The following is a 12726-nucleotide window of genomic DNA, read 5'->3' on the forward strand; positions in this document are numbered from 1 at the left end:
TTGTTAGACCGGACAGTGGGTTAGACAGCTCTCAGGTGGGTTACTGCAGGTGAGTCATTCATTTAGTCAAGGAAAGTTGTAGTGAGACTCTCAATGAGTGAGTCATACGGCATTGAGAGATCGCTGAGGTGAGAGGCTAAAAAAAGCAGAGATGTGTTGATGCGTGATGTCACTGTTTAGGCATGATGTCATCGACTGGAGAGGAAGTTACACTGTTCTCAATGCGTATCTCATTTTAAATACATATAATTATTATATTATAATTATATAGGGATTTATTTGTATTTTTATTAATGTTATTTAAGACTTTCTTTTATAGTCCATGTTAGGGTTAGGATTTTTGCTTTTGTAGTTAAATCACTTTTTATCTTATTTTATTGATTTTATTGAGTAATTTCTTATGTAGCCCATCTAGGATTATGGTTTTGAGATTTTTATAGTTTATTAAACAATATGAGGTAAATCCTTTGAAGTTGAAGTGTGTTATTTTTCCAGTGTCACTTTTTTTTTGTTGCTTTTGTAGTTATGACTTATTTTATTTTAGACTTACTTATATAGTTCATGCGGGGTTAGGGTTTTGAGCTTTTTATAGATAAAAGAATACCAGATGAGTCCTTAAAGCTAAAGTGTGTTTTTTCTGTGTCAATTTTGTTTTTTGCTTTTGTAGTTAATCACTATTTTATTTTATTTTTTATTTTATTTTATTTTATACTTTCCTATATAGCTCATGCAGGGTTATGTTCTTATTGATTATATAAATTAAATTAAAAATAGATTAATTTTTTTTTCTTTTTTGCTTTTGTAGTTAATCTTTTTTTAGCATAAATGACAGATTGACAAAATGACTCATTTTATGCTAAAAATAAACAAATCCATTCACTCTTTACCAACAAATGTGTTCAACTGAGTTTATGTGAAGTCATGTGATCAGATTGGACATGATAATACCGTGGTGCAGAGTACCGTGGTATATCACATCTGATGAGGGACATTGTGTGAAATTACAGTCTGTGATTTTGAGAAATGTGTGGAATTTGTTGTTTTCCTGCAGAAAATGTTTGATTGTGTGTCTGCATATATGAGCTTGGCATGTTTGTGTGTTTTTCGTACGTGGATGTGTGACATTAGTTAGAAGTGATGTGTGTGTGTGTGTGTGTGTGTGTGTGTTCAACGGTGAGTGGCTGTAGACAGATTGAAGTATGAACAGAATAATTCAATCAGAAATGAAGATACTGTCATTAATTACCCTCATGTCATTCACAACCTGTATTTATTATTATACATTTTTTGCAATTATTTTATGGAACCCAAAAAGGGAGTTTTTGAAGAATCTTCACACAGCTCTTGCATGCGTTTATAATGACCACACACCATAGACTGTAAAAAAAAAAAAAGATGGACGACGTGTCTCCGCTTCCTTCCACTGTAGAAAAATGAAGCTAAAATATCCCAGCGCAGTAGTGATCCAGAGGTGGAGCCAGACTCAGTCGCAATCACAGCTGTCAATCATGATGTCACACCCCGTTTTTACTAACCTAAAACAAAAGGAAAAACAAACACTTGAGCATACGTCTGGGTGATAAAAAATACCTAAAATGATTTGAAGTGTAATTGGATTTTTTAGTTTGGCTCGTGTCCCATTCGATTACATGGAGAGGACGGGGTTTATGACCTATACCAAAGTCCCGGCGGCCATGTTTGAAACTTCTCTTAGGCGTGCAAGTGCAGCTCCTATCTCTCTGAATGGAGAAACACAAAATTCTCCAAAGCTGTTCGGCAAGCTTTCGATTAAATGAAATCAACAATGAAATCTGACAACAACTGTCTCATAAATTGTGTTTCTAAAGGCTCGAATCATGACAAAAAACTGAATTTTTCACTGCAGCTGCAGTGACACGATGACTTTACCAATCGGTGATTTGCTTTTATTTAGAAGGTGGGACTTATTCTGCCATATTGCTTGTTGCACTTCCTCCCATTCATAATAAAAAGAGCCACAGTTTCAGAAACTTCCACTTTTATTACAAAGATTTTGCACAAATTTCCCAGGAAGTGACCATTTTTGTTCACTTGACCACGTGGGATAGAAACGGTACTTCATTTGCAATTGTTTTATGTGATATTTCAATTTAAAGTTAAATTCGCAACGTTGGAAGGAAACAAACAGCTACAGTTGGTTTAAATATTACTATGGTACTTCATCACACACGGGCAATAACAATATCTAGTTTTGAAGAAAAGATGATTATCAGCTGATCTAATCTCATTTGTGTCCTCCTTTTTCAGTATTTGGGCTGCATTGAAGTTCTCCGGTCCATGAGATCCCTGGACTTCACCACACGATCACAAATCACACGGTACAACAACTCTCTCTGTCTTTCTACACATGAAAAAGTACATTGTATAAAAAAGTACAAGGAATTGTGGGTAATATTAGATGAAATAGCATGCACGGATGCACACTTCACGAAGAAGTATATCATATCATGCCGTATATCATATTGGCACCTTTTGTAATATTTTTAATGCATTATGAATGGCATACTATCTAGCATTATGTGAATTGGTCAAGTTAAGGCCAATAACTATAATAATAATAATGATAAAGATGTAGTTCTAAAAATCATTCTAAATATAAAAGAATAGCAGAGTTCGCACTACAACTATAACGACACAGAGGAATGCTATCACATTCAGAGCGTTTTTTTTCTTGCTGATGAATGATTAAAACATTGACAGCCAATCAGAATCCATCCTGCTTTAAAGAGCTCGAGCATTTAAAGTGACAGACGACAGAATGATATCGTGAATCGGTGTGGACGCTAATATAGTTATCATTGTCTTTATAGTTATTGTTCTTGGTGTGAACAGGCCTTCATGCTTTCCATCTAATACAACAAAAATGGATTTTTATAATGTGCCCACAGTTATATTGCAATTTTGTTGCAATATAATTTTGCTATATATATTGAATAAGTTAAACATTTTAGTTGGCAACATTACATTTAGGATTAATTTAAAAAAAATAGGAATGAACAGTAGTATTTAGCTAAAGATTTCACTATTAAAAATGAGATAAAATTATTGCTCTGCCAACTTAGGGTGCAAATATCAATAAATATTAATACTCACAAAAGAAAAAAAAATATAATGATCTGCACTCATTTTCCTAGATTTTTTAAAAATATTTTATTTAATACTTTATTTTGAAAATAAAATTTAAGATTTAAATTTTATTTTATTATTTTATTTTTTAAATTAAGATTTAAAAAGAGGTGCAAATATAAATAAATATTAATAATCACAAAATTAAAAAAAAACATAATAATCTGCACTAATTTTCCTCAATTTCTTAAAATATTTTATTTTACAATTAATTATTGTAAAAATAAAATTATGTAAAAAGATTTTAAGAGGTGCAAATATCAATAAATAATAATCAAAAGAAAAAAATATAATGATCTGCACTATTTTTCCTCAGTTTTTAAAAAAATATATTTTACAATTTATTTTATAAATAAAATTGTGAAAAGATTAAAAAAGAGGTGCAAATATCAATGAATATTAATAATCACAAAAGAAAAATATATAATGATATGCACTCATTGTCCTTAATTTTTAAAAAATATTTTATTTTATAATTTATTTATTTTATAAATAAAATGATGTAAAAAATTTTTAAAAAAGAGGTGCAAATATCAATGAATTTTAATAAAAAAATTATCTGCACTCATTTTCCTCAGTTTCTTAAAATATTTTATTTTACAATTTATTTATTTATAAAAAAAATTATGTAAAATGATTAAAAAAGAGGTGCAAATATCAATGAATATTAATGATCACAAAATAAAAAAGAAAATGATCTGCACTCATTTTTCTCAGTTTGTTAAATATTTTACTTTACAATCTATTTCATTATATAAATAAAATTATGTGAAATATTGACAAAAAATAGGTGCAAATATCAATAAATATTAATAATCACAAAAGAAAGATATAATGATCTGCTCTCATTTTCCTTAATTTTTAAATATATTATATTTTACAATATGTATGTTTATTTTAAAAATAAAATTATGTAAACAGATTTTTTTTTTTTCATATGTTACTATAAAACACCCAACCTAAGGATTGGTTATTATTGGTTATATATTGGTTATTGATTATTTTATTCATTTGTCATTTGTTCAAATGAACTGAAAATGATTTAGACGTTCCAATGCTACATTTGAAATGATATCTACTGAAGACAACAGAGGGGGAGCGTGTTTGTAATGTTTCATTTTCTCTATGTTTATGTATTTATAAATATTTATGTTTTTGTTGTTTTGCTACTAAATCACAGTTAATGGCTTTTGTACGCTGCTTTTTAGTAGCTTTACGGTTACATCACAGTTAATGGCCCCCGTGTGGCGTTACATGACTGTTATCAGCTCTTTTATGGCACTTTTATGTTTTTTTTCCCTTTATTTGCATCCGCTGCCAAACACTCATTTATTGATGCTAAAATGAGCGCATGAGATGTGAATGTAACCCATCCATGTGTGCTGATGAGTCATTGCGTAACATTAGTGTCGAGGCAGCAGATCGGATCCCAGCGGACGCTGCTTGTTTATTGAGCGCTGGGCTGTGTGGGCCGATCCTCATACAGACGGGGAGCCAGCGTTAGCAACGCTGGAGATGACATGTCATATCCTCTTTTCTGCCTGACTTCCTGCTCTCTCTGCTGTAGCGTTCAACGAACACACAACCCATTCCCGACCGCTCTCTGGACACAAAGACGGGTCCAAAAACTGCGTTTGAATGTCTTATTTGAGAGCAAAGGGGACTGAACGCTTGTGATAGTTAATATTTATTGTGCCTTTCGTGAAACATTAAAAGAATCTCACATAGTCTGTTGAGAACGTTCAGAAAGAAATAAAAATATATTTCTTTTTTGGACAATTAAATACATTTCCCCACCCAGTTTCTCATTACTGTAATTTTGAAAATCCCAATCTTATTACTGTAATACAAAAATTATATATAGTATTTGTTGCATTGCATTTAATTTATGCTGACTTAAATAAATGGACTACAGTAATGAGTGTCTAATGAAGATCAGCATTATTTAAAACATCATGTCAGAACGCATTACAGTAATAGGACAATTGGGAGAAATGTGCGTAACTGCTCTGAAAATAATGTCACTGTGCAAAATAGTCTTTTTGGTCTTAAATATGGATAATTTTCTTTATACAAAATATAATTTAATTTTTTTTTTTTTTGTGGTAAATATGAACATTTCCATTTTTTTTTTTAACCTTGTCAGTATATATTATTTTTAGGAAATGTTTTTATATTTAAAATATAAATATTTATTATATTTTTATTTATATTTTATGTGAGTTTTATATAGGTTTATGTTGATTATATTGATATTTTTATTATATTATTATAACTTATCAACAATTTTTTTTTATTAAAAGTGTATTTAATTTCAACCTTATCAATATATATGTATATTATTTTAGCAAATGTTTTTATATTTAAAATATATTTATTATATTTTTATTTATATTTTATGTGAGTTTGTTTATGTAATTATTATATTTTCATTATATTATTATTATTTATCAAAAGTGTATTTCATTTCATTTCAACCTTGTCAATACATATATTATTTTTAGCAAATGTTTTTATATTTTAAAATATAAATATTTATTATATTTTTATTTATATTTAATGTGAGTTTATATTTATGTTTATGTAATTATTATATTATTATTATCATCAACAATTTATCAAAAGTGTATTATATATATATTATTTTTAGCAAATGTTTTTATATTTAAAATATAAATATTTATTACATTTTTATTTATATTTTATTTAGTTTTATATAGGTTTATGTTTACTATATTATTATATTTTTATTTTATTTAATATTTATCAACAATTTATTTATCAAAGTGTATTTCATTTAATTTCAACCTTGTCGATATATATTATTTTGCAATTTATATACAGTATTATATATTATTTATTAATATTTATGTAATATATGTTATTATTTAGCTATTTATTTTATATATTTAAAATGCTACATTTATTATATTTTAATTATATTTTATACAAGTTTATATCATTTTTCTATTTTATAGTATTATATTATTATTATTATTATTTATATTTACATCATTTAATATCAACCATCGGCAACCCTGTTCTCTAGATATTATCATGAGCATCGGCTAGAAACCCCATATCAGTGGACAACTAAAAATGACAGCTTCAGATGCAGAGATCTGTGAGCCGGATTCACAGAAACGGATCAAATCTCTCCCAGAATGAAAAGTTTTGCTTTGGTTCCAGAATGCCGCTACAGTCTGACTGTTTTCACACAGCATCATTACAGTTTGCTCTCTCTGTACTTCAGAATTACTCATGACTTTATATTTTTTGTCATTTTTTCTCCACAGGGAGGCGATCAGTCTGGTGTGTGAAGCCGTCCCTGGTGCCAAAGGAGCTCTGCGCAAGAGAAAGGTAGAATGAGCGAAAGAGAGAAGATGCTTTGTGAGGAGAGAATGTGTGGCAATATGTTAAAGAAAATGAACTATTACTCTGCATTCCATTCAGCTTCGAAGAAGTCGCAATAGAACACAACAGTCGGGTTCCAGAAGTAAAAACTCCATTCATTTTCTCCATAGGAAAACAGATTTTTAACTTACAAACCTTTTAAAGACAGCATTACTGTGAGCTACGAGGTTGTTAGTCGTGTTTAACAGTGGAATTCTTGAAGAAAAACTACATTACCCATGATGCTGTACAGAAAATTCCACCAATCAGACAGTCGAAACAAGCAAAATGCGCCCTTTAGCTCCGCCCACTCTCATGAAGCACTGTGTATAACGCAATCGTGTCGATCTACTTACTGAAATATTTGAATATATGTCTATTTTGCAATAAATTTAATATATATATATATATATATATATATATATATATATATATATATATATATATATATATATATATATACAATCAACATTTTTAAAGTAGTAGTTGTATATTTCTTTTTAATTCGATTATGCTGTTCACAATGCTTCATGGGATTGTAGTTCTTTCCTTCACTAAAGCCTCTTAAGTTCACAGTCTTGTACCTTTGTCTTTTTGCTTCAAATCATAGTTTATAGTGTTGTGATTCTCCTCGTAGCTGGTTGGTTTGGTTCATGGCGTATAATGCTTTAACAATGATTTTTTGAAATCCCTATGGGACATCCGAAACCAGCGCTGCTGAAAAAGTGGGCGGGCGCTAATGCATTTGATCTGTGAAAGTCTCTTAAAGTCGGACTTCCAACTTGGAAACTCATGCAAAAATCCGCATGTCTTGTTCCTTTGTGTTTTGGCTAATTTGATGATGCTTTCAGCTGCAGTAAGAGTATAGCACTCTCAGCTCATATATTTTACCATTTCTAAATCTATTCCTCGTAATTCTTCATATTTTCCCTGAAAGATTAGCACAGAAATTGTGCAGATTTTGTCTGAGCCTGCATATGAGTAATTATTCCCATTCTTGTCTTAGGAAATGGTTAGTTTTCATGGAAATTATACTTTGATGGTGCAGACATGATGATAAAGGCATGTCAGGTTGAAGCTAACTGAATTACAATGGAGTTTAATTAAAAAACAAACAGAGTTAAAGATTATTGCCCATGACAACAGGAAGCGGTCAGGAGGTGGAGGTTATAGATGCAGATCAAGAATGATAAGATGCAAAAAAAGAAAAGACCAAAAGAGGAGCATCAGAAGGTTTGGAGTGAGATAAAGACAGTTAGAGATCAAATAAAGGCTGGGGAAAGAGAAATGGCATGCTGCAGTTTGTGTGTGTGTGTGTGTGTGTGTGTGTGTGTGTGTGTGTGTGTGTGTGTGTGTGTGTGTGTGGGCATACTGTTAGCACGGTGACTCATTCTGTACTGAGCGGCAGTAATCAGGCCTCCTGCCGCGCGTGTGTGCGTGATGCACGTTTGCTGCGAGGATTGCAGCCGTGGAAAGGGACGTGTCCGCTTTCAAATGAACAGACGTGCGTGTGGGGATTTTAGGGAACCTTTAAAGCATGCTGTGCTGTATGTCCCGATTTAATGACGCGACATCAAACACAGAATGATGCAGTTCATGTGTGATTTTTATTTTTTTCATTTTCTTCCATTTTGTAATATGAATGAAGACTGGAGTGATTTGAATTGAATTTCAATTTAGTGTGTATGAAAATGACAAAAAAAAAAAAAAGATCCGCACTCGCTTGTGTCTTCTTAATAAATTAATAATTTTTTATTATGCAAATAGCACATATGGATCATTCAAACGTTTCATCAGTGAATCATCGTTTAGTGTGTATGACAAAACAACTGCATTTTAATGCAGCAAAATTAATTAGTAAAATAAATTCAAATAACAATAGTACAAATGGAATATCAATATAATAAAATTAATCAAATATTAAATAAATATTAAAATTAAAATAATAATTCAGAACATATTTAAATAAAAATGTATTAAAAAAATAAAAAATAACCATTCAATTGTGTTTATTAATAATTTGAATTAGTTTTTTTTATATATTTTCATTTTAATTTTAGTTCAAGTTTTAATAATTTAGTTGTTTTTTTTTTAAATATGTATATATAGTTTTTATTCATTTTTATTTCAGTTATTTTAGTACTTCAGAAATAAGCTTTTTTTTATATTTTATTTTATTTCGGTTAACATTTATTTTAAAGTAAACAACAATTTTCAAGCAACATAGTGTTTTTTTTTTTTTTTTGGTTTTAGTTAACTATAATAACCCTGAATCATTCAGAGCATATTTAAATAAAAATGTATAATAAAATAAATAAAATATAAAAGTACTGAAACAAAAGTCAAATCAAATAATAAATCAGAACATATTTAAAGGCACAATATGTAAGATTTTTTGATTGAACATATCCAAAAAAAACACTAGAACAATGTTATATATTTTGTTGACTTGTGTACTTACATTATCCCAAATTTTTCCAAGAATGTTTAAATCCAGAGAAATAAGCAATTTTAACCAGGACTCGAACTGTGTCCGTGTGTCGCCTATCAATGACATCATACCCGCGTTACCCTTGGTTTCTGGTTTTATTTTGTAGGAACATGAAAACACCAAAGATGCTTTAATATATTATATGTTTTATTAGACAAGGGAACAACTGTTTGGATTCATTTATAGACAGAAAACTAATCATTGTTATATAGCTCAACACATTTAGTCTTATTGTTTAAATCTCGTTTTCTTGATTATATTAATATGATATTCTAATATCGATCTAGCTTACTGCAGTGTGCAACAAGTGTCTCATAGCAGCCGCCGAGCGAACGCTCAGAGTAACGTTATAACATCATTTTCAGCACACTGAAATGTATCTAATATGATAAAACAACGCTTACCTCACATACGCTTGACCGGAAGAAGTGGAAGTGGCGACTGCGGCATAATAAAAATCCCGCTGCTCTCGAGACACGTGTCGCACTCGTCTCTCATTAGCAATCGCTCCAGCAGCCTTGTTTCTGCTCTCACAGCACTCGGCCCCGCTCTGCTTCATACTACAATAACGTTAATAATCTCATCCATGAACATGATTCCTGTCGGATTCTTTTCCTCCGGCTGTGAGGTGAAGACGACATCTCCCATGATTCAGTGCTCAATCTCGGCGTCATCAAGCTACACCTTTGTTTTGAGTCGGCGACCTCAAGTTACATATTATGCCTTTAATCTTTATATGTGGAACTTGATTTTTGGACAGTTCACTGTAGATGAAGCTATTATTCAATGCAGGACAAATAATTATCAAGCAGTCTAACACTGTGTCTACACCAGACGCGAGATGACAACAGAACACATTATAATGAGTGATGCTGTCTACACTAGATGCGACGCGACGTGATGCGAAGCGTCATGACAAATTCCCAACAATAAACTGATGCCCCGTTCTATTCTGACATACTTCAAGTGCTCACGCTACTTCTGTCACGAAGGACAAATGGTTTTGTAACGGTCGCTTCCTGTGTTGAGAGCCTCACACTGTTGTGGTGAGGTTCGTCCGATATAGACACGGAGTAAGAAATTAGCAATCATCACATATTGCAGTTAGGAAGTTAAGAAGCATTTAAGAAGGATAGTCTGAATGTGTCGCTCTCTCTTTCAGCCTCCCTCGAAACTTCTCTCCAGTATTTTGGGCAAGAGTAACCTGCAGTTTGCTGGTATGAGTATCAATCTCAACATCTCCACCAGCAGTTTAAACCTGATGACACCGGACTCCAAACAGGTACAAAAATACACGCTTACTGTCTCTTCTCTCTGTCTCGAGATGAAGTGTTTTACTGCAGATGAATGACGCTCCTTCCTGTTTCCACAGATAATAGCCAATCATCACATGCAGTCCATATCCTTTGCCTCCGGTGGAGATCCGGTAAGACTTCACAACATCACACCAGTGATTCATTCTTCAGCTGACGCTCAGCCTCACGACACTTTATGGCAAATCTCAGAGGGCTCGGGGAAAAGAATGAAGGTGTTTAGGGGCACATCGAATAAAATGAGTGTTTCTCTGATAAAAAGAGCCATAATATATGATTCTGTGATATTTTTCTTTCCATAAAAAGAAGCACAGGTTAGTTTTTATTGATTATTTTCCACCCCTTTAAGACTTGTGTTCGTTAATGACCTTATGACTGGCTAGTCTCGGTATATTAGTTGTTTATCAAGTTGCTGAGTATTGAATAAATATTGATATATAAATGTGGGTAATATGGCTCTTAGTTGTGATGTCATAATCATGACGTTTTCATGAATTAGACATTTTTAATGCGTAAATGTGGGCGGCCAAATGTTAATGAGCTCATAGATGTGATGTGATGTCATAATCATGACATTTGACAAATGAGTCATTTTTGCAGTTTAGTTTCAATCTGTGCAGACTGAGGAGGGGACGAGTTGTGAATTTTAAAGTATAAATACATCAAACTCCTATTACAGAAGAGCAAGAAATAACCTGTTTTCCATTATATGACACCTTTAAAGAAACATGCTCATAAAAGTATTAGGTTTGAATCATTCTCTCTGTCTTCTGTCAACAGGACACGACTGATTACGTCGCTTATGTAGCGAAAGATCCTGTTAACCGGAGAGGTATTACTCTCGTCTTTTCCTTTGCTGTGCGCTCTGAGGATTTGTGTTGGATGTTAAAATACTTTCTCATATCCATGTTAATGTTTGGAGTCAACTCAAAGTAATCTATTTTTGTGTTGAGAGTAACACTGACTGTTTGGTTAAGAGTGTCTGACCTATCAACTTCAGGCCAGAACTCCCTGTTTGACCAGTAGCAAATTAGTTATCACCTTTAACTAATTTCACAACATTCACAATGGTGGTTGGTGCAGATTGACGATGCTCTTGTTGGTCAACCACAGTTTTAGCACTACGGCTCCTGAGGGCCATTTCATTGTGTTTACCGCCCTGTAGCGCTACATTCACAAACAACCGTGATTGATCAGTCCGCCACAGCTGCATTTAGCATCAAAAAATCAATTTCTGTGGCTGTTATATCTTCCTGTCTTTTCATTTCATGGATCTTTTAACTTCCTGTCAGCACAGAGGCCACATTTTAAAACTCTTGCTGTACTTTCTAAAGCATTTTTGATGTTGTCAGAGGAAAAGATCCTGTAATGAACACTTTACAGGGGAGTGAGTCAGCAAATCGGCATCCGTTTCACCATCTGCTGATATCTAAAACTTCAGCATGCGTGCGCGTCTTATGTTTGTGTGTGTACCTGCATGTCAGTTTTATTGTTGCTTCATTTGTGTGTTTCATGTATTTTGATGGATAAAAAACGTTCATGTCGTAGACAGTTTTATTTTGCATAAGGCAAATGAAGTCTGTTTTCCCCTGTGACACTATTTTCATGACATTTAAACACATTTTCACTCAAAATTCTCATTATTGTAATGCAGATAATGGTTTCCCAAACTCGTGAAAGAACTGCAGATGGTTTGTGAGTTCATGAAAAGCTAATAATTAAGTTAGTTAATTAATTTAATTCAGTAACTATTTGCTTAATTATTAATTATTAAATAGTAATTAATTTTAATAATAAAAAATGTAAAAAAAAAAAAAAAAATGTCAGCCAAACATTTTATAGATTTACTCATCCAACTGAGATTTTTAATATTTTTTTAATATTTCTCAATATTTCAATAATTTAACAACATACTGTTCAGTTCTCTGATGCTTAATTATTAATTATTAAATAGTAATTAATTTAATCATAAAAAAATGTAAAATTTAAATAAGACATTTTTCAATTAGACTATTTTTAATGTGTAAATGTGGGCGGGCAAATGTTAATGAGCTCAGAGATGTGATGTCATAAATAATCATTTATGCAAGTCATTTTTGCAGTTTTTAGTATGCATATGTGGGTGCTTATGTTAATGAGTTATTGTGATGTCATAATCATGACATTACGGTCAAATGTTAATGATCTCATAGATGTTACGCATTAAAAAGTCTAATTGAAAAATGCCTGATTTTTTTACATTTTACATTTTTTATGATTAATCACTATTTAATAATTAATAATTACACATCAGAGAACTGTGAACAACATGTTATATTATTGAAATATTGAAAAAATATTAAAAAAAAAAAAAAAAAATCTCAG

General features: G+C 31.5%; 1 protein-coding gene across 2 annotated transcripts in view; it reads left to right on the plus strand.

The window, feature by feature from the left end:
- shc3 (SHC (Src homology 2 domain containing) transforming protein 3) overlaps positions 1 to 12726 on the plus strand; it is a 36986-nt gene that overhangs the window by 15558 nt on the left and 8702 nt on the right. For both annotated transcript variants that reach the window (XM_051878293.1, XM_051878292.1), the window contains 5 exons: positions 2287 to 2357; positions 6462 to 6525; positions 10212 to 10331; positions 10422 to 10475; positions 11143 to 11194. In XM_051878293.1, the coding sequence (XP_051734253.1) occupies positions 2287 to 2357; positions 6462 to 6525; positions 10212 to 10331; positions 10422 to 10475; positions 11143 to 11194 (361 nt within the window). The remainder of the gene's footprint in view (positions 1 to 2286; positions 2358 to 6461; positions 6526 to 10211; positions 10332 to 10421; positions 10476 to 11142; positions 11195 to 12726) is intronic.

The sequence above is a fragment of the Ctenopharyngodon idella genome, chromosome 21 (assembly GCF_019924925.1).
Source record: "Ctenopharyngodon idella isolate HZGC_01 chromosome 21, HZGC01, whole genome shotgun sequence".
NCBI classification, from domain to species: Eukaryota; Metazoa; Chordata; class Actinopteri; order Cypriniformes; family Xenocyprididae; genus Ctenopharyngodon; species Ctenopharyngodon idella.